The sequence below is a fragment of the Anticarsia gemmatalis genome, chromosome 30 (assembly GCF_050436995.1).
Source record: "Anticarsia gemmatalis isolate Benzon Research Colony breed Stoneville strain chromosome 30, ilAntGemm2 primary, whole genome shotgun sequence".
Lineage (NCBI taxonomy): Eukaryota > Metazoa > Arthropoda > Insecta > Lepidoptera > Erebidae > Anticarsia > Anticarsia gemmatalis.
In genome coordinates, this window is record NC_134774.1 from 2083356 (window position 1) to 2106148 (window position 22793).

General features: G+C 37.1%; 1 protein-coding gene across 2 annotated transcripts; it reads right to left on the bottom strand.

The window, feature by feature from the left end:
- Window positions 1-334: 334 nt before the first annotated feature.
- On the bottom strand, window positions 335-22793 carry LOC142985546 (uncharacterized). Of its 2 annotated transcripts, none has more exons than XM_076133781.1 (9): window positions 22471-22793; window positions 8488-8572; window positions 5378-6139; window positions 3944-4131; window positions 3315-3430; window positions 2648-2800; window positions 1879-1970; window positions 1242-1399; window positions 335-748 (listed from the first exon to the last, which is right to left on the bottom strand). In XM_076133781.1, the coding sequence occupies exons 2-9, from the start codon at window positions 8555-8557 to the stop codon at window positions 422-424; spliced, it is 1866 nt and encodes a 621-aa protein (XP_075989896.1). In that variant the 5' UTR covers window positions 8558-8572; window positions 22471-22793; the 3' UTR covers window positions 335-421. The 2 variants fall into 2 exon arrangements, with proteins under 2 accessions (XP_075989896.1, XP_075989895.1); XM_076133780.1 differs by having other exon boundaries at window positions 1242-1402.

The window sequence follows — 22793 nt, forward strand, 5'->3', positions numbered from 1 at the left end:
TAAAATAAACTTATATTACCAAGCCTTTTATTTTAACTTATACACCCAGTACACCTAACTTTCGCCATTAAAAATGTTAGTCTCATGTAATAGGGGTGAGCTTATTGCTATATACCGGACACGTTACCAAACTACGGAATATTACTACATTACCAGCCCATTTCTTGCCAGCTCTTCTCATTGTCCCTACCTTCCGAACTGGCGGTAAATTCACTCTCTGTATCATTGACTATCATAAGTGTCAACATTTGACCTATATGAATAAATGATTTGATTTTGATTTTTACATATTTAAATTAGGTGGAAAATTGAGATGTCAAAATGAAACACTACATTTCTATCATAAAATATACTATAATATTAATAATCTCTTAAAATTATTTACAAATTACTTAATTAATTAATTCACTTATTTACATAATCATCCGAAACCACCAAAAATCGGTCTCGGCGGTTGTCTGTTATCATCAAACGAACTAAAACTAGGCTGACGTGTTGGCTGATTTGCTGGCCGATATGCTGGCTGATTTGTTGGCCGACGTGTTGGCTGTCTATTGTTATAATTGTTAGTTGGTTCTCTGAAGTTTTGGCCTTCGTCGCCGAATATCTGTGCGGCGATGAACACTCGTTTGGTTAGTGCGTATAATGCTGGCGTGTTGGCCGCTGCACATGATCTTCCGAATGATGTGACAGCTACTACTCGCCATACGCAGCCGTCTTGGATCTGGGCTGGGCCGCCGGAGTCACCCTGGAATAGAAATAGTTTGATTTAGTAAATAATTTCTTAGGTCTCTGCCGACTCCTATAGGAAAAAGCGTGAATTATAAGGACGTATAAATAAGTTTTTTTAAATCAAATTTAATGGCAAGGCCTTTAGCTAACAAAAGGCTATGTCGGCCTCATAGGGAAACTAAATAAGTAGTTACATTTGGTCAACTCACACACCGTCGTCTGATAATAAATTAAAATAAGTTTGTACTGTAACCAGATAACTGATAACACATACTTATATACTACTAAATACATAAATACTTATACATAAAAATCAACTTGTAGGTAAACGCAGAACAGATACTCATGCTCATTAAAAATGTATCGTCCTGCCTAGGATTCGAACCCACCCCACCACACACAGCACTTTAGTAGCAAGACAATCACGTTAATTACTGCGCATTCGACAAGTTCCCCAACTTGTTGCCCAACTTATCATCCAAAGTGTTCTCCAACATAATGAAACTCACCTGACAAGTATCCTTCCCCCCCTCCTTAGCTCCAGCACACAAGTGACTCTCAGACGTCGGTCCTTGAGGTAGTTTGAAAGAAGTCCCCCATATTTCTTTACATTGAGCCATGTTCCATACTGGCAAAGATACGCTACGCAGCTCGATGGAATTGTCGCCTTCTGAAAGAAGAATATTTTAATTCTTCTTGTCGTATGGTTAGTGGTCAACCTAGTGTCAAAGTTGTTTAAGGTCTTTGACGTGGCTTAACGACTGTTAAAATCAAAATCAAATCATTTAGGTCAAATGCTGACACTTATGATAGTCAATGATACAGAGAGTGAATTTACCGCCAGTTCGGAAGGTAGGGCCAATGAGAAGAGCTGCCAACAAACTCCTGGCCACTCTTTTTAATCGCCAAATGGTTTTAACAATATATATGCTTGGTATATATCATTGATGATGTACTTTAAATTAACTTAACCGGGATCGACATTTTACATGCTCTCCGAAGCACGGAGACGCCCAGTTCAAATACCACTATGCGGTCACCCATCTATAGGATAACCGCGCCAAGGGTTGCTTTACCCACAGATCGTTTACCGACCGGTGAGCGCAACTGGCTATGGGCACCTCGAGATAAATGAGAGAAACTCACCAAATTCTGTCTTGCCCCAGCCAGTAGCTACGATGTTTTCTCCGACTGGTGGTGGAACTCCTAGACACGCTGGTCGAATCACTTCAGAGAACCTGTAACGATTTATAAATAAATAAATATCATTGTACAACTTACACACGGTTATTTGATTCCAAACTAAGCAGAGCTTGTATTATGGTAATCAAATAGCTGATAAACATCTTCATAAATATACTTCTAAATACATACTTAACCAGGCTCAGAACAGATACTCGTGCTCATCAGTTAAATATTTGGCGCGGGTGGGATTCGAAACCACTACCCGCGGCGCTATGGTTATTTCGGCGAGGTGACCATGTTAACCACTGCGCCAAATGTGTAGTTAAGTTTCATGGGCAGTACATTGTATTGCGAAACGTGGAAAATATTAGACACCTTTGCCTAAATGCCTACACCTTCGAGTAGGTGTTAAAGGCGTGATATTATATACTAGCTGACCAGCGCAAAATCGTTTGCATCACATAAGCGAGAATCTATACTAATATTATAAAATTGTATAGATTGTTATAATTTTCCCCGTTTTCAAAACATTTTTCGTTGCTACTCCGATTCTAATGTTAGTAGCGTAATGTTTATAGCCTTCCTCGATAAACAAGCTACCCAACAGTAAAATAATTTTTCGATTCACACCAGCAGTTCCTGAGATTACCGCGTTCAAACAAATAAACTCTACAATTTTATAATATTAGTATATTAGTATAGGTAAAATTCTTTTTACTTATTTACTTACGTGACAGTCCTGGCCATTTTAATCATAGCTATATCATAGTAGCGCCTGTTGCCTTTGTACTTGGGGTGTCTGATGACGGCTGCGACCGGCATCACGATGGCGCCAGGGTCGTCCAGGTATGAGGACCCGAGCTGAACTGCTTGAGGGGGGCCGCTGGAAGAAAAAGAGTTAAAAATATTATAGTGATAGCCGAGTGATACATTCATATTTTGAAACCCTATATACTGAAGTGTGCACATTATTCCATGGAAAAAACATTTGCCATTGATTGAAATGTTTAATTCTAACATTCTACCTGATTTTACCATGAAATAATGTGCACACTTCAGTATACAGGGCTTCAAAAGATTGAGTATGATCAGCTACTTTTGGAGCTGACTTTACAAGTTGGTACCTCCCACGCAAGTGGGGCAACACGCCTATGAGTTTTCCAAGTTATGTGTTTATTAGAAATAATTAATAATTATTATTAATTGTGAAAGAAAAGATCGTGATGCGACTTGTAAACCTGAGAGTTCTTTAGAACAGTTCTTGAAAGTATGCAAAGTCCCCAAAACGCACTTGGACAGCGTGGTGGACTCAAGGCCTAACCCCTCCCACATTACGGTAGGAGACCCTTACTTGGAATATTAATGGCTTAAATTTATTTATTTATAAAGACCTCTACCTGACGATTCCATCATCCAAAGTCCTGTCTTCATCCAAGAACGTACAATGTCCAGCGGTCAAAATGTACTGGTTGCTGACTAAAGAACCTCCACACTTCCACGAGTAACCGGGACCCTGAAACAGCATACAAACAATAAAATATATAAATGCATTGCCATTTTATAAGAGCAAGAGGTTTTTACCGTCTATTTTTACGAGCAACCAGCTTTTCCGAAAAAGTCAAAATTATATGAACACTAGCTGACCCTTCGCTTGCGTCACATAAGCGAGAATGGGTCATAATTTTCCCCGTTTTTGTAACATTTTATACTGCTACTCTGCTCCTATAAGTCGTAGCGTAATTTTATATAGCCTAAAACATTCCTCTTGCGCTCACTGGTCGGTAAACGATCTCTGGGTTAAGCAACCCTTGGCACGATTATTGGGTGACCGCATAGTAGTATTTGAGCTGGGCGCCTCCGTGCTTTGGAGGGCACGTCAAAATTCGGTCCCGGCGGTTGTCAATTAAGATAACAGTCGTTAAGCCATATCAAAGGCTTTTTGGGCGGCGTGATCAACTTTGACACTAGGTTGACCACTAACCATACGACAAACAAACAAACAAAAGTAAAAAAGTAATATAAATACCGGTTTTTTCCTCCAGCCGACCACAGCCATATGTGGGAACTCCTGTATAGACGCAATCTTGCCTCCTATGACCAAAGGCACGGTGATGGGCACGCAAGAAGAGACATTGAACTCCACTGGTTCAGGAGAAGGCACCAGTGGAAGAGCTGCTACCTTCTTCACAGTAAGGCTCTTGTAGCGATCACACACTGGAATAAAATAAAATAGTTATTAATAAGTAATTAACTGACGAGCTCGCGGCTTAGTTAACTACAGCCGCGCCGATCGATCTCTGAGGTTAAGCAACGCTTGCCGAGGTTGTTCTGTGGATGAGTGACCATCTTATACATATCGAGTTCCTCCGTGTTTCGGAAGGCGCGTTAAATTGTGGGTCCCGGCTGTCATTTTCGAAGATCTTTGACAGTCGTTAACAGTAGTCAGAAGCTTGAAAGTCTGACAACCAGTCTTACCGAAGGGTATTGGGTTATATCCCAGGGAACTGGGTTGTGGAGGTCAGATAGACAGTCGCTCCATTTAAAACACTGGTATTCAGCTGCATCCGGTGAGACTGGAAGCCGACTCCAACATAGTTTGGAAGAAAGGCTAAGCTGATATATATATTAATAAGTAATTAACTGTGCGTAAATAGAAACGCCGGGAGGGGACGCTCTAGAAAGACATACACAGATCATATCGGTGATGTCTTGTAAAAAGGTCAGGTGCTACTCGTAACCGGCGGTCCTGTATGACAACATGTATGTATGTGAATGAAGCAAGGGAAGTTTGTAAGGATCGTACCAATCGTTATCTACTGCCAAAGACGGCGTGATTTTATATACGCACTAGTTTTCCGCCCGTGGCTTTGCCCGCATGGAGTAACACCCCCATCGGAGTGAAATCTTCATAAATCTCTCTCCAAAAAACATATAAGGCAAACAGCTTCTTGCGTTCAGTAGTTTCGGCTGTGCGAAGTCTGTTAGTCAGTCACTCAGTAACGGAAGAATCTATACTAATATTATAAAGCTAAAAAGTTTGTTTGTTTGTTTGTTTGAACGCGCTAATTTCAGGAACTACTGGTCCGATTTGAAAAATTATTTCAGTGTTAGATAGACCATTTATCGAGGAAGGCTATAGGCTATATATCATCACGCTACGACCAATAGGAGCGGAGTAGCAACAAAAAATGTTACAAAAACGGGTTAATTTTTTTTCATTCTTTCTTATGTGACGCAAGCGAAGTTGCGCGGGTCAGCTAGTTAATAATATAATTAAAGCAAACTCGCTTCCCGCGTCTGTCCCTATGTCTGTATGCATGTATCTTTAAAACTACCCAACGGATTTTGATGCGGTTGTTTTTAATAGATAGAGTGATTCAAGAGGAAGGTTTATGTGTCATAACATTAAAGGATTTTTGTAAAATAACTTAGTTATAGACAATATCGACATAATACTTACTTCTCTCAGACAGTTCTATATATCTTCTTTTCTGGCTCTCCGTCATTTCATCTTCATTAGGACCAACCAGTACTTGCGGCGTGACCGTCTGCCCAAACGACGCAGGCCTTTCATAGTCAAAACTATTTCTATCAGTCACCGGTCTATTCGTTATCGGCGGCTGGTTCACATTAACCGGCGCTGGTTTAACCCCCGGCTGGTTAACTAACGGGTTATCCGGGTAAACAAAACCCCCATTTTGACCCGAATTACTACCCCTATTGGGGTTTCTATTACCATAATAGTCTGTAGTGCTAGGCGTATTTTGGTTACCCCAATTTGATTGAAAATTCAAACGATTTTGGTAGTTATTTAAATTGGAAACATTAGGATTCCTATTAGAATTTCTATTAGGAGTAGCTGTCTGCAAATTGCTGTGCGTTTGGTAGTTATAATTTGTCGAACTGCCAACATTTTCGAAAGGTTTAACCGTAGTCTTTCTGCTAGGGGAAACCCTTCTTTTTGTTGTAACTTCAATTGGAGTGAAAAAATCATTGAACACGAAATCTGTGTTGAAATTTCTATGATTATTTCTGGTATGACTAGTATTTTTATTTCCTTTTTTAGGTTTAGCAGTTGTTGAGAAAAAGAGGTCTTGTTGGTATGGCTGTTTTTTTATGTTTCTTTCATCATTATTCTTTTTCGTTTCTTGTCTGTGGTTAGGCTGGTAGTAGTCGTTTTGTTGGTACGGCTGGAACAGTTGCTGAAGACTTTGTATAAGATCTGGAAATTAAAGAAAATTTAATAAGTATGGTGTAGTTATAGAAAGGAAGGGAAAACATCGTGATGAAACCTTGCATGCCTAGTTTAATACATTTTGAGGGCATGCAAAGTCCCCAACCCGGACTTGGATAGCGTGGTGGACTTAAGGTCTAACCTTTCGTTCGGGAAGAGACCCTCGTCCAGCAGTGGGACATTAATGGGTTAAATTTATTATTATAATTAGAGTGAGTAATAATGAATATTTATGTATGTAGTGTAATCGTAGAGAGAATTAATTTATGTGTTGTGTGGATAAATAGAAATGTATGGAGGAGACGCTTTAGAAGGAAGTACACAGATCATATCGGCGATGTCTTGAAGAAGGCGGGTTTTATGGTCCCTTAGCCAAAGATTAAAACCTATTTCTACTAACCTAACCTAACCTAAGCTTCCGCTGTCGTGTCTGTCTGTCTTCAGGCTATATCTCATAAACCGTAATAGCTAGAAAGCTGAAATTTTCACAAATTACGTACTTCCGTTGCCGCTATAACAACAGATACTTAAAATATCCCCCTTATAATAAATGTGTTTTTTTTTCGTACTTTTATGCTCAATTCCTTTCCTATTAAAGATACGGATAGTACGGTACCCTTTGTGCGCGAATCCGGCCGGTTTTTCTGAATATTTCTAGTCGTATGCGCGACTGTTGTTATTTAGCCACAAGTTCCTCTTAACGTATATAACTAGTTAGAATGACCTAAGCGATATTAAACAACATTGTATAACTTGAAATAATAACCTTTTAAATGATATTATTATATACTGGTAAAACTGGTTATGTATAAAACATTTATTTTGTTTATCATAAAACTAGCTGACCCGCGCAACTTCGCTTGCGTCACATAAGAGGAAGAATGGGTCATATTTATCCCCGTTTTTGTAACATTTTTTAATGGTACTCTGCTCCTATTGGTCTTAGCGTGATGATATATAGCCTATAGCCTTCCTCGATAAAAGGGCTATCTAACACTGAAAGATTTTTTCTAATCGAAGAAGTAGTTCCTGAGATTAGCGCGTTCAAACAAACAAACAAACTCTTCAGCTTTATAATATTAGTATAGTTTATTCTATGATAAATCTAACTAAGCTCGATGGACATTTTAAGTCTATAATTTATTTAAAGCCGTTTTCAATAACCTATCTATCTACTCTTTTCTTACCTAAATGTTTTTGAAAAGACCACACTAACCTCCGGTTACTGAGGTACATTTAGCGGTAGTTTATCTATTCAATAGCGTTTAAGCTCATATAAATATGAGAGTTGGAATAGATAAACTACCGCTTAATGTGCCTCAGAAACCGGGCATAAGAATTGCTCTTGTGTCGCGGGGACTTTTACAAACATACAAACAACGGACACAAAGTACAACCAGACCCGAAACAATTATTTGTGTATTACGCAAATAATTGTGCTATCTTTTGTAACAATAATGGGTTGTACTTTGTGTTCCTTTTGTATGTTTGTAAAAGTTCCCGGAACAAGTGCAGTTCTTAGTGCGTTGTATCTATTTCTAAGCAAAATATGCTAAAATCACTATTTTTTGCCTTTTAATGGCTTTGACATTCCTTAATTATTTTTTACAAGAACCTATCAGTAATATGATACCTTATTTGCACCACAAAAAATATATACTTAGTCAATGTACGTATTCCCGCAATTTACACATTTCTATGGATATATCAAAAACTACTTAGAATTCTATAAAATTAAATAGGACCCCATGGTAGGCACCAATTTTCAAATCAAAAAAGCATAATCAAAATCGGCCGACTCAAAAAAGTTTCAACAAAAAAAAACACGATTTGGAAACTCCATCTTTTTTTCGAAGTCTCTTCAAAATGTCTTTAGAGGCTATTTTCTAAGTACTTAATTGTAAAAAAACTCTTTAAAGGTAGTTATTTTCTAAGTAATTGTTAAAAACTCTTTTATACAGGCCGTATTATATTGTAATGAAGTCAAACACGCATGGAGCTGGTTTCGAAAATTATAATAACTAGTAAAATACGCTCGTATAAAAATTATTTAACGAAAAAGTTAAAGTTTACTTATCTAAGAGCGTTTCTTTGTGTTACACTTTTTGTACTTTAAGATTCCTATTGTACCCCGATTCTCTACCACTATCGACTACCGACAACCGGCTAGCTATCGACATTTTGACATTTAGAATGTACTGCCAAAATGTTTCCTGCGACACCCGTCAGAGGCGCTGATCAGATTTTCATACAAAATTTCTCGATGACAGTTCGGTTGTCGGTAGTCGATAGTAGTAGAGAATCGAGGCACTGTATAGTATATATAGATAGCTTACCATAATATTGTCCGTGTGTCACTGTGAAGAGAGTCAGCAGTAGTAACGTCGCACGCAGTATCGTACCCATTGTTGCATATTTTATCTGAAAACAAAATCATACATAAGTTAATCTCCATAAAAACATTTATATTTCTCAAAAAACATCGTGAGGAAACCTTGCATGCCTAAAATTTGTTTAATAGGTACATTTATTGAGGGCATGCAAAGTCCCCAACCCGCACTTGGCCAGCGTGGTGGACTTAAGGCCTAAACCCTCCCTCATTACGGGAGGGGACCCTTGCCCAGCAGTGGGACAGTAATGGGTTAAATTTATATATTTATTATTTTCGCCAAAAAAATTTGAGAGTATTCTACACCAATTTCTTCCCCACAGCTGCAGTGTCTTACAGTTTCACCCCCACTTAAGTATTAGGTCGGGGAAAAAGTCTTTTCGCATTATAGTCTGTATGAACTTGTAATAGAGTGACATTCTATAGATGGGTGACCGCTTTTCTAGGATAGTAGGGCAATCTCAATGCGATGATAACTCAATATTATTATTGAAAAACATTCTGTTTATTGGGTTCCGTACTCAAAGGTTAAAAGCAGAACGATGCTCGTGACTTAGTAAACAATGCGAAAGTTTGTCTGTCTATCGCACGTCCAGTCAATCGAGGAATAGTTTTTTAAGAAATTATAGAATTTTCAGGCACTTATAGTTCCACTCACCGGTGGGTAAACGCTCAGTGTGTTAACTTGTACATTACATAGATGTAGGTGCAGTGTTTGAGCTGAGCGTCTCCGTGATACAAGTCACGCTTGTTGTTTAACATAACAACAGTTCACCACAAACGGTCAAAGGTTTCGACAACTTTGACACTAAGTTGACCACTAACCACAACTTTGAAATTGATCACGTGTCTCCAGACATAAAAAAAACTACGAATAGAGAACCTCTTTCTTTTTATAGCCGGTTAATAATGAAACCACACGCGAATGGACGCAGGTCAGTTATAATAACAATAGATTTTTTGTTCACGAAAGTGGTTCATGTCAGTGGAAGATATTATTTTTTGTTTCAAATACGTGATGTCTGAAACCTACTGAGAAAATTGTTGCTCTCGTAGCCTCATTACTAAGTAGGTAACATATTGTGGTCAATTTCTAGTTCATAGACCAGTGGTAGGTGGTCGAAACTTGCGCGACAAATGGTAGGTGAAACCTAAGGCTGGATGAAGAATTACTTTCCTAAGTCTAAAAATAAAAATCAAATCATTTATTCATTTAGGCCAAGTGCTGACACTTATGATAATCAATGATATAAAGAGTGAATTTACCGCCAGTTCGGAAGGTAGGGCCAATGAGAAGAGCTGCCATCAAACTCCTGGACACTCTTTTTAATCGCCAAATGGTTTTAACAATATTTCTGTTAGGTGTAAATCATTAATGATGTAAGGAGCTGCTACCAACACTACCGAACATACCGAACACATAGGACATAAAATAACTATATCATTGTAGTCTTTCCTCCAACTATATTGGAGTCGGCTTCCGGTCTCATCGGATGCAGCTGAATACCAGTATTTTACATGTAGCGACTGCTTATCTGACCTCCACAACACAGTTACCTGGGTTATAACATGATACTAAGTAAGACTGGTGGTCAGACTTTCAAGCTTTTCACTACTGTTAACGACAGTCAAAGATCTTTGAAGTTCAAAGATTGTCATGTTCAAAGTTTGAACATGACAGCCGGAACGACAATTTAAAGTGCGATCCGAAACTCGAAGGAACTTGTTGTGTATACGGTCACCCATCGGCTGACCAACCTCGGCAAGCCTAGCTTATCATAAGAGTTGTTCCGGGTTGCCGTTGTTATTTAATCACTAATTCATAAATTACAACAATTTAAATGCTTTTTACGAGTTATTCTAAATTCTACAACCAGTATACTACAGAAATTGAATTTGCTAATTAGCAAATAGTAATCTAGGTTGTGACGTTATTAAGCCCGTATTGTGATAATATACTAGTATTTAAAAATACCTAGATAACATTTAATGCAAATTTAACCCAATATTTTAAATATTCAAGTGCATAGTACTCGTAACCGGCGGTCCTGTATAAAAACAAATCCATACTAATATTATAAATTCGAAAGTAACTCTGTCTGTCTGTTACTCAATCACGCCTAAACTACTGAACCAATTTGCATGAAATTTGGTATGGAGATATTTTGATACCCGAGAAAGGACATAGGCTATATATATATCATCACGCTACGACCAAAAGGAGCAGAGTATCAGTAAAAAATGTTACAAAAACGGGGAAAAATTTCACACATTCTCTCTTATTGGACGCAAGCGAAGTTGCGCGGGTCAGCTAGTTTTAAATAATCAAGTGCGTAGTACTCGTAACCGGCGATTCTGTATGTCAACAAACGTAATAGGCAAGTTTACTTATTTTATCATGCATTTTCCCAAATACTATTGAAAGGATTTTGATTAAATTTGGCACACAAATGGCTTATAACCTGGCTGAATAAACTAACTATGTGAACAAAGTCACGGGCAGAAATTAATCCATGTAAAATTCTTCTGTTGCTGACTGACTGATGGACAACGCACAGCCGAAACTACTGAGCGTATAAACTTGAAATTTGCTATGAACATTCCTTAGGAAATGTAGAATACTGGTATTCAGCTGCATCCAGTGAGACTGGAAGCCGACTCCAACATAAGAAGAAAGGCTAGACTGATATACCGTTATAGATTGTAGTAAAAGATTGGAAATCAAACGGTTCTATGACCGCAACTTAATTGACTGCCTCCGTGGCGCAGGGGTTTAGGTCGCCACGCCGAAACCATTGCCGGGAGGTCGTGGGTTCAATTACCACACGAAACAATTTTTGCGATCCAGAAATAATTGTTTCGGGTCTGGTTGTACTTTGTGTCCGTTGTTTGTATGTTTGTAAAAGTCCCCGCGACACAAGAGCAATTCTGAGTGCGGGAGTTGTAATTTAAAAAAAATGCTGCTCATCCGTTCTGCCCATTTTGGACGATGCCCTTTGGTCAAAAGGTTTATGAATTCAAAGTTCAAAAATGAGAGATATATGTATACTAGCTGACCCGCGCAACTTCGCTTGCGTCACATAAGAGAGAATGGGTCAAATTTTTCCCCGTTATTGTAACATTTTTTACTGCTGACTGGCATTTCTGACTGCCTCCGTGGCGCAGTGGTTTAGGTCACCACGCCGCTACCACTGCGTCGGGAGGTCGTGGGTTCGATTCCCACACGGGACAATTATTTGTGCGATCCACAAATAATTGTTTCGGGTCTGGTTGTACTTTGTGTCCGTTATTTGTATGTTTGTAAAAGTCCCCGCGACACAAGAGCAATTCTTAGTGCGGGAGTTGTCTTTTTAAAATGAAATGAAATGAAAAATGCTGCTCTGCTCCTATTGGTCGTAGCGTGATGATATATAGCCTATAACCTTCCTCGATAAATGGACTATCTAACATTGAAAGAATTTTTCAAATCGGACCAGTAGTTCCTGAGATTAGCGCGTTCAAACAAACAAACAAACAAATAAATAAACAAACTCTTCAGCTTTATAATATTACTAGCGGACCCGCGCAACTTCACTTGCGTCACATAAGAGAATCATAATTTGCCCCGTTTTTGTAATACTTTCACTGGTACTCTGCTCCTATTGCTCATAGCGTGATGATATATAGCCTATAGCCTTCCTCGATAAATGGGCTATCTAACACTGAAAGAATTTTTCAAATCGGACCAGTAGTTCCCGTGATTAGCGCGTTCAAACAAACAAACAAACTCTTCAGCTTTAGATTTGTTTATTCAAGCGGAGTCTATGTAAATTAATTCCATTGATACAAACCGCAAAAGTGTAATCAAGCAATCTTAGACAGTTATTGGGTTTCCCTACAAAACATCCGTGACGAAAGAATAATAATATGATTGTAAATTATTCAAATTATGAGACGTCCTTAGCCAGTTGCGCTCACCGTTCGGTAAACGATCTGTGGGTTAAGCAAACGTTGGCGCGGTCATTCTATAGATGGGTGACAGCATAGTGGTATTTGAACTGGGCGTCTCCGTGCTACGGAGGGCACGTAAAAAGTCGGTCCCGGTTGCTGTCAATTAAGATAACAGTCGTTAAGCCACGTCAAAGGCCTTTCGGGCTTGAACAACTTTGATACTAGGTTGACCACTAACCATACGATGAGAGAGATTCAGATTATACATTACATGACATACGGATTATATCAAATTTTCTTTCAACTATGTTGGAGTCGGCTTACATCCTCACCGAAGGTAGCTGAACTATTTAATACTGTCACCTATCTACAAAACAGCCGCGGCAAGCGTAGCTTAACCTCAAGAATTATTGTTTTCTCTAATGATATTGTATTGACTGTACAGGCCTTATAAGTACAGCAATAGCGAATAAAATTATGCAGTTGCATTTAATTTAAATATCTGTGAATCATCAGTACGTATCACTTTACATACTAATAATATAATTTCCTTTGTGTAATGGAAAAATTTAGCGTTAAATTCCGTTATATCCTGTGGTTACGTGCCCTATAATATATGTGAAAATAGGCTCTCTATTATATATTATATTAGACTGCCACCGTGGCGCAGTGGTTTAGGTCGCCATGCGCGCCGATACAACTGCAACGGGAAGGTCGTGGGTTCGATTCCCAAAAAAAATTACATGGGACTAACATTGTTAATGGCGAAACGTGGTTGTATTTCATACACATCTGCCTACATCTTCGAATGAGATAGGTGTGATGTTATCCAAATATTAGGTCGGGGAAAAAGTCTTTTCGCATTATAGTATGTATGAACTTGTAATAAAATCTTTTCTCTACACTAAAAAACTCGATATTTGGGTACCTCACGAGCTCACTGAAAGAAACCTAATGAACCGTGTACTCATTCGTGATTCTTGAAGCTAAAGAGATTTTATTACAAGTTCATACATACTATACTTAATGCGAAAATACTTTTTCCCCGACCTAATACGTAACAATATCTACGTATATATCTACGTCATGATGACTACTAAGTGGTATTTAATTAAAAACGTAATTAAAACCTTACAATGGAAGAACGCAATCATTATCTCTTACTGTATGAAGACGGTTAAAATAGATCTATCCGTATATACATTAATGCGAATGTTTGTCCGTCTGACTTGCAACACACATATTCGGTTCGATATTAATCGATCTAGCCGAGGCGCAAAACCGAATATAATATGTGTGTGAAAAATGTTGCTCGACATCGCCGCGCCTGAACGTTCAAACCGAATTTTTAGTAAATGCTTCGGTTCGGTTTTGTTGTTCGATGTTGAGCAAGCCTTATATTTCACAGATTTGGCATGGATATAGGTGAAGATCCAGGAGTGAAGATAAGCTAGTTTATTTTTCAGAAATCATCCCCTAAGGGGGTGACAATGGGGTGAAGGTTGTTTGTATGTTTGTGACCTCAACTTCCTGACTGATCATTGAGGATTTTAAGCTGATAAACTTAGAAGCGAAGTGCTATTGGTGTTTTATTATCTATCTATACTTATAATAAATCTGTAGAGAGGTCAATTCTGTACATTGAATATAATTCATAATTTCATAAAATAACTATCAGGGGGTGATTAGTGATCGATACTGATGCCAAAAATGCAATTTAAGTAAAAATTTTGTCTGTCTATCTGTATATTGTTTATAGAAACAAAAACTACTTAACGGATTTTAACGAAACTTGGTACAGTTATTCTTCACTAGCTGACCCGGGCAACTTCGCTTGCGTCACATAAGAGAGAATGGTGAAATTTTTCCCCGTTTTTGTAACATTTTTTACTCGTACTCTGCTCCTTTTGGTCGTAGCGTGGTGATATATCTATACTAATATTATAAAGCTGAAGAGTTTGTTTGTTTGATTGTTTGTTTTTTTGTTTGTTTGTTTGAACGCGCTAATCTCGGGAACTACTGGTACGATTTGAAAAATTCTTTCAGTGTTAGATAGTCCATTTATCGAGGAAGGTTATAGGCTATATATCATCACGCTACTACCAATAGGAGCAGAGTACCAGTGAAAAATGTTACAAAAGCGGGGAAATTTTTTAACGCTTATGTAACGCAAGCGAAGTTGCGCGGGTCAGCTAGTAGCCTATAACCTTCCTCGATAAATGGGCTATCTAACACTGAAAGAATTTTTCAAATCGGATCAGTAGTTCCTGAGATTAGCGCGTTCAAACAAACAAACTCTTCAGCTTTATAATATTAGTATAGATACTCCTGAGCAGGTTATAGTATACATCTCATAGGAGCAGAGCAGTGAAAGGAAATGTTGGGAAAATGGGAGAAGTTACTTGATTTTTTAAGCTTCTGTCGCGTGTGTAGCCTAAATGGTTAAAGCCATTCTACAGCCAACAAACATTAATCAGTCAGAAGTATTTTCTATATCTCTTGTATTTATTCGTCTTCTGCATGACTTGTTGCTATCTTCACACACGTAAAGTTAAATACGATGTACTACCGGTGAACAAGCAATGTGTTTATATCCGTATAAAATGTGAAGGTCGAACAAAGGGCATTTAATTATAAAAGGACAATAATAAGAAAGTCGTTTTATCTTTCCTAGAATTCGCTTTTCCTTATAGCATTTAATTGTTTAAGCAGTGATAGCCGAGTGGTTTAAGTTGGCACCTCCCACGCAAGTGGTTGCAAGTTCGAACCCGAGGCAACACACTAATGACTTTTCCAAGTTATGTGTGTATTAGAAATAATTATCACTTGTTCCAACGGTGAAGGAAAACATTGTGAGGAAACTTTGCATGCCTAAAATTTGTTTAATACATTTATTGAGGGTTCCAACCCGCACTTGGCCAGCGTGGTGGAATCAAGGCCTAACCCCTCCCTCGTTTGGGGGGAGACCCTTGCCCAGCAGTGGGACAGTAATGGATTAAAAAAGGCAAAAGAATAAATTAGTAGAAAGTTTATAAGTATGGATGGATGTATATTTGTTACTCTGTCACGAAAAAACCACTGGACGGATTTTAATAAAATTTGGTACACAGATAGCCTGGAACAACACATAGAATATTTATTTCTCAGATTGTTTACACGCGGACGCAGTTGCGAGCTTTTAATATATGTGTATGGCTTTTCCTGTGATGATTCAAAACATGACACATTAATTTAATATTCATTTTTTGGGGTTACCTAGAAATATATGTACCTAAATATTTGTGGTTGACAATGTCTAGACTATGAAATGTTGCCTACGAGTTACGACTGCCTATCTATTTATTTATTTATTTTTTATTTATTTATTTATTTATGGTTCGCCTACAATTGTTTCACTTTTCTTACATAGGTAAACATACACAGGAAAAATAGGATATATGTGTACAATATTAATCGGCAAACACAACATGCATAGAAGACAGATTACAAACTATCAATGATCCAGTACTTTCAATAAAAATTTTATATTAGATATAAAGTGACCCAATTGTTAAAATCTAATTCAAATCGATTTTAACAATTTTAACAATCTCACCTCCACAACACAGTTACCTGGGTTATAACACGATACCCTTCGGTAAGACTGGTTGTCAGACTTTCAAGCTTCTGACTACTGTTAACGACTGTCAAAGGTCTTCGAAAATTGCAACCGGGACCCACAATTTAACGTGCATTTCGAAATAGGTAGGAACTCTTTATGTATAATATGGTCACTCATCCACAGAACAACCTCGACAAGCGTAGCTTAACCTCATAGATCGATCCGCGCGGCTGTTGTTAACTAAGCCACGAGCTCTTCCTAGGATATTATTATTATATTTTCTAAATCAAGTTTCAACCAGATCATGTCTCCACGTAACTTAAAAACGGCTGTATCAAATGTAATCAGGTTTCCAATATTGCATAGCTCGATGTAGGAAATAATTACTGATACGGTGAAGGTCACGGGTTCGATTCCAATGAACTTTTGCGGTTGTACACTAAAAAATGTTTTATATCTTATGTTTATATACATACATAATATCACGTCCATAGCCAGTTGCGCTCACCGGTCGGTAAACGATCTGTGGGTTAAGCAAACCTTGGCGCGGTCATTCCATAGATGGGTGACCGCATAGTGGTGTTTAAACTGAGCGTCTCCTTGCTTCGGAGGGCACGTATAAAGTCGCCCCCAGTTGTTGTCAATTAAGATAACGTCAAAGGCCTTTGGGCCTGAATCACTTTTACCAAATTCCGGACTATTACCACAGAATAATAAGTACTAAAGTAAGAAACCCCTCCTCCGTTTTCGGAAGGCACGTTAAATTGTGAGTCCCGGCTGTCATTTTCAAAGATCTTTGACAGTCGTTAACAGTTACTTAGTATCGTATTATAACACAGGGAACTGTGTTGTGGGGGTCAGATAGACAGTCGCTACATGTAAAACTCTGGTATTCAGCTGCATCCGGTGAGATTGGAAGCTGACTCCAACATAGTTGGAAGAAAGGCTAGACTGATTGCATTTGCTGGCAGAAATTAATAACTTTAGAATATTTTAAACCCGCGCAACATTATAAATAATGTTATGTTATTCTCGTAACAGGTTTTAAAAACAGTTTTTTAGTTTTAAACACTGAGATAGGTAGGTATCAAAAGTTGATGATTTATTAGTCAAAAATCTTTTTAAATTACAATTTAATTTGATTGACTGCCACCGTGGCGCAGTGGTTTAGGTATACGCCGCTACCAATGCGTCGGGAGGTCTTAGGTTCCCACACGGAGCAATCATTTGTGTGATTTACAAATAATTGTCTCGCTTCTGGTTGTACTTTGTGTCCGTTGTTTGTATGTTTGTAAAAGTCCCCGCGACACAAGAGCGATTCTTAGTGCGGGAGTTGTCTTTAAAAAATACAAAAAAAATTTTTTTTTACATTACACAACCATATCGAATTGGTCGTTTACATATAGTCTTCCTCAATAAATGTACTATTTAACACAAGACACAATTCTTAATCGAATTAAATCGTTGGCCGTTAGATTGTTGTTAGCTCTTCTCATAAGGCTCTACCCCCTTTCCGAGCTAGTGGTAGCAGCGAACTAACTAAAAAACTTTATTCTGGCATACAGGTTTGCTAAATAACAAAAGAATCTTATTTAAGTATTTATGTTAATTAAATGCGATACAGAATCTTAAATAACTTGTTTTGTACCATCTTTTATTTTTGATCGAAATTAAATGACGCCTAAACCGAATTTTGCGGGACTTTACCTATAAATAAACTGTGGAAACGTTAGGCATTTAAAGGTAAAATGCGTGTTCGCGTTAATTCCCGTATTCTATTATACATTAAACATGCAACGCGAGAGTTTAAAAGTTATGAAATTAACTGTGTTATGGAGGTCAGATAGACAGTCGCTTCATGTAAAATACTGGTATTCAGCTGCATCCGGTGAGGCTGGAAGCCGACTCCGAAGAAAGGCGAAGCTGATATACATTAGAAAAAACATTCCCATTCACACATTCTTGTTTATAATTATAAAATTACTATAATAACAGTTTTAATCTACACGAATATAATAAAGCTGAAGAGTTTGTTTGTTTGAACGCGCTAATCTCAGGAATCTACTGGTCCGATTTGAAAAATTATTTCAGTGTTAGAAGGCCCATTTATCTAGGAAGTCTATCACGCTACAACCAATTGGAGCAGAGTACCAGTAAAAAATGTTACAAAAACGGGGAACATTTTGACCCATTCTCTCTTATGTGACGCAAGCGAAGTTGCGCGGGTCAGCTAGTTACTATATACTAATTAAAATAACAGTTTTAATTGTATATAATCGGCTATTGTTGCTACATTCTGTTGTTAACTTGATAAATACAGGAAACTTGTGATAACATGACCAACTGTTTATTTATACACTTATTTGTTTTTATTCCGTGATATTGTTTATCTATTTAACCTAATATGTAATTTATTTCTAGCAAATTCCGTACGCATGAAATTTGAGTAAATAAAATATCAGTCACAAATATTATCACATGCTCCAACGGTGAAGGAAAACATCGTGAGGAAACCTTGCATGCCTAAAATTTGTTTAATACATTTATTGAGGGCATGCAAAGTCCCCAACCCGCACTTGGTCAGCGTGGTGGACTCAAGGCCTAAACCCTCCCTCATTACGGGAGGAGACCCTTGCCCAGCAGTGGGACATTAATGGTTTAAATTTATTTATTTATTATATAAAATATCAGTCAAATGCGAATCGAATTCGCGCACGAAGGGTTCCGTACCAAATAACTATAAAATAAGAATTAAAAAAAACGCCGATTTTTTTATACTTTTTTATAGATTGGCTAGTTAGGTTAAGCCATTCTAATATTCCCACCACCAACTTTCTCATCATACGAAGCTATTTGAGACCCCATCCGAGTAAATTTCCTCTCCTCCCTTCACTTTCACCCCCTACAACTGTTTAACGGCTCAACCGATTTTCATCAAACATGTCTAAGAACACTCGCACATGAGTTACCTTTAATACAAAAAAAATCACTCCATCCGTTCGGGTGATATGATGCCACAGACAGACAGACACGTCAAACTTATAACACCCCTCTTTTTGCGTCGGGGGTTAAAAATACGAAAACACACGTTTGATATATGGGGACCCTTTTAAATATATATTTTTTAATTTTGTTGTTATAGCCGCAACAGAAATACATAATCTGTGAAAAACTCAGCTGTCTAACTATCACGGTTCATTTCACGGTTCAGCCTGGTGACTTATTTGCCAATTAATTTTGAAAACTGGGCGAAGCCAGGGTGGGTCATTAGTAAGTATGTATAAAAAGTATTTTTGACGTTTCTTAAAGAACTTTTTTATTTATTTACTACTAGCTGACCCGCGCAAAATGTCATTATAATATTGATTATTCGCGAACTTAATTTTCCCGGGAAATGGGTTATTTTCCCGGGGTAAAAAGTAGCCTATGTCCTTTCTCGGGTATCAAAATATCTCCATACCAAATTTCATGCAAATTGGTTCAGTAGTTTAGGCGTGATTGAGTAGCAGACAGACAGACAGACAGACAGACAGAGTTACTTTCGCATTTATAATATTAGTAAGTATGGATTGTTCTTGCAATAACATAAGTTGTTTATATAAAAGAAAAATTATGTAATTTGGAAACAACATAATTTTTCTTTCTTTAAACTTACTTAGCTGTGTCACTGCTGCAATGAGCAATCCATGCTTCGCAGGGCACGTAAAAAGTCGGTTCCGGTTGTTGTCTACTAAGATAACAGTCGTTAAGCCACGTCAAAGGCTAGGCTTGAACAACTTTGACACTAGGTTGACCACTAACCATACGATAGAACAAAATTGAATCATGACATTCATAGTCACACTCATCGGTGGGTAAACGATCAGTGTGTCCAAAATTAAATGAGACCACATGGAGAGCACTACCTTTCAAATAAAAAATAATTGGAAGGCACCTCTTTTTTTGTAAATAAAATATTATGCAATACTATGCAATAGGGTACTTGACTACCAGTCCAATCAGCTACTCTTTATGAAATGTCAAAAACACATTTTAGTATAGAAATACGACGTAGTGACGTCACTATGTCTTATTTTCGTTGAAATCAAATGAGTGTCTAATATAATGTTTCAGTCTGTAATAATTACAATTTCAACATTATTTACGAAAAAATTACATAGTCTGAGCATTTTAGATGAACCTTTTACGAGTACGAGTTTAATAATTTTTGTTAACCCAGTCAACTACCCAATTAGTATATTGCTATTAACTGGACTCATAATAAAAAGCGAAAGAATTAAGCGAATTTTGTAAGTTTGTTTGAACGAATTTATCTATAAAACTACCAGCCGGATTTGGATAAGTGTTTTTGTGTATAATAGCCACATTTTTAAGGATTGCTATAAGCTATTTATTCAGTCCATTAGATAGTCCAGTTATCGAGGAAGGTTATAGGCTATATATCATCACGCTACTACCAATAGGAGCAGAGTAATAGTGAAAAATGTTACAAAAACGGAGAAAATTTTGACCCATTCTGTCTTATCTGACGCAAGCGAAGTTGCGCGAGTCAGCTAGTATTAGTATAGATTTATATCATGGGTCGCATGCAAAATACGTTTGCATGTATTTTTAAGGAAAACGCTTTGATTATAAGTAGGTGGTAAAAAAACTAAGTTGAAACAAGTTATAATACCTAATTTATACCTAAGAGAATATTTCAAACTTGTTTCTTGATTTGAGATAATATCTTGTATTTTAACCTTACGTCCTCCATTCTGAACAAAATTCCATACATACATACATATACAATCCTACTAATTCCTGTATTATAAATGCGAAAGTTTGTGAGAATGTATGTATGTATGTATGTTTGTTACTCTTTCACGCAAATAGTACTGAACCGATTACGATTAATTTGAAAATTCCGAAAACATTTTGAGAGTTATTTAGAACAGTTCTTGAAGGTATGCAAAGTCCCCAACCCGCACTTGGCCAGCGTGGTGGACTCAAGGCCTAACACCTCCCCCATTACGGAAGGAGACCCTGGCCCAGCAGTGGGTGATAGGCAGCATTAAAGGCATTTTTATGATAATATTAGGTCGGGGAAAAAGTCTTTTCGCATTATAGTATGTATGAACTTGTAATAAAATCTCTTTGGCTTCAAGAATCTCAAATGAGTACACGGTTCATTAGGTTTCTTTCAGTGAGCTCGTGAGGTACCCAAGTATCGAGCTTTTTTGTATAGAGAAAAGATTTTATTACAAGTTAATACATACTATAATGCGAAAAGACTTTTTCCCCGACGTAATACATAGTTTATTAGGCAGAGACCAAATAACGTCACTTGGTACGATCCTACAAACTTCCCTTGCTTCATTCACATCCACACACACGTTCTTTCATCCGTATTAATCTTAGATACAAGCTATGTTTATTTAGATTGCGACAAACGGGACTTAATTGTAGGATTTTTTTGATATAACACAAAAACTAACCGGCAGATTTTGATGAGACTTTAATTGTTTTAAAGCAAAGTTACATATGTATATACATTAGAAAAACGTATTTAGTGTTATGTATCAAATAATATGTTTGTTTGTTTCAGATACTGAACCGTACAGTAAGTATGAAATACCCAGGTAGGCCGCAGCAAGGAGAACATGGCCAGGTGGGGTTTCCTCGACAAGTCAAATATTTCTTGTAGATGTGGAGCCACAGAGGACATGGCCCACATGTTGTCATGCCCGGAGTGCCCTGACTTTTGCTCATACCACGACCTTATGAGCTGTACAGAAAACGCTATACACGTAGCTGAATACTGGGCTGGCAGTGTATAGCAAGACAGAAAGTGTTATACACTATTTTAAATTAATATTATAATTTGTTTGCCATCGACACGCTAAGAAGAAGAAGAAGTATGAAATGTCTTGAACTATCTCCATGCAAAATTTCATCAAAATCGGTTCGGAGTTGTTGTCAAAGTATTACAAATACTTATCTAAATAGGAAATTGTAAATTTTAGTAGGACATTTGTCAATTTTGATGTCAAAATGTTACCTAATTTATAATCTTTTAGATACTGAAAGAGCTATATATATATTTATAAAGACATTTCTTAGTAATATCTTGGAAAACGAACAGAGAAAAATCTTTATGATACCTACATAAATCTTTTATATGACTCAGTGACAAAAACATCGATAACTCCATTAATTCCCAACCAATTTTAATAAAACGGACATACATTTCTACCTTAAAAAACAGGCTTTCTAACAGTACAAATATCATCAAAATCGGACAACCAGTTTTTGAGAAAAACGTCATCAAACAAACATGTTTAATTTTAAACTAAAAAACGTGTTTTGAAACATAAATATAGTGTAAAAAATGGTGGTAAAATTCCAATATTATCTTACCTTATGTTATAAACAAAAATAGCACAATTAACTCAATCAGTCCATTGGAAAAAACAATTCAGTCAAAATAATAACCGAACACAATCACTTAAAACACTTTTTACTAAAAAAAACAAACAATATCACCAAAATTTTTGTTTAATTGTTTCAATATTTGAATTTAGAACACTTTATTTTTATTTTAAATCGAATTTCGAATTGTTTTTTTCCGGAATTTGGAATGTAAAATTGTTTTTTTTGATACAATTGTTTATTATTTCGTTGTAATTGTTTTTTATTTTGTTTGTTTGTTAACGCGTGTTGTTGCTTCGAGAAGCGAATTA

Coding starts and splice junctions, on each gene's coding strand:
- LOC142985546 (XM_076133780.1), bottom strand. CDS start 8,557: ATGGGTACGATACTGCGTGCGACGTTACTACTGCTGACTCTCTTCACA. Junction 4,132..5,377: donor TATAGAACTGTCTGAGAGAA/GTAAGTATTATG, acceptor ATTTTATTCCAG/TGTGTGATCGCTACAAGAGC. Junction 3,431..3,943: donor TCGGCTGGAGGAAAAAACCG/GTATTTATATTA, acceptor ATGCTGTTTCAG/GGTCCCGGTTACTCGTGGAA.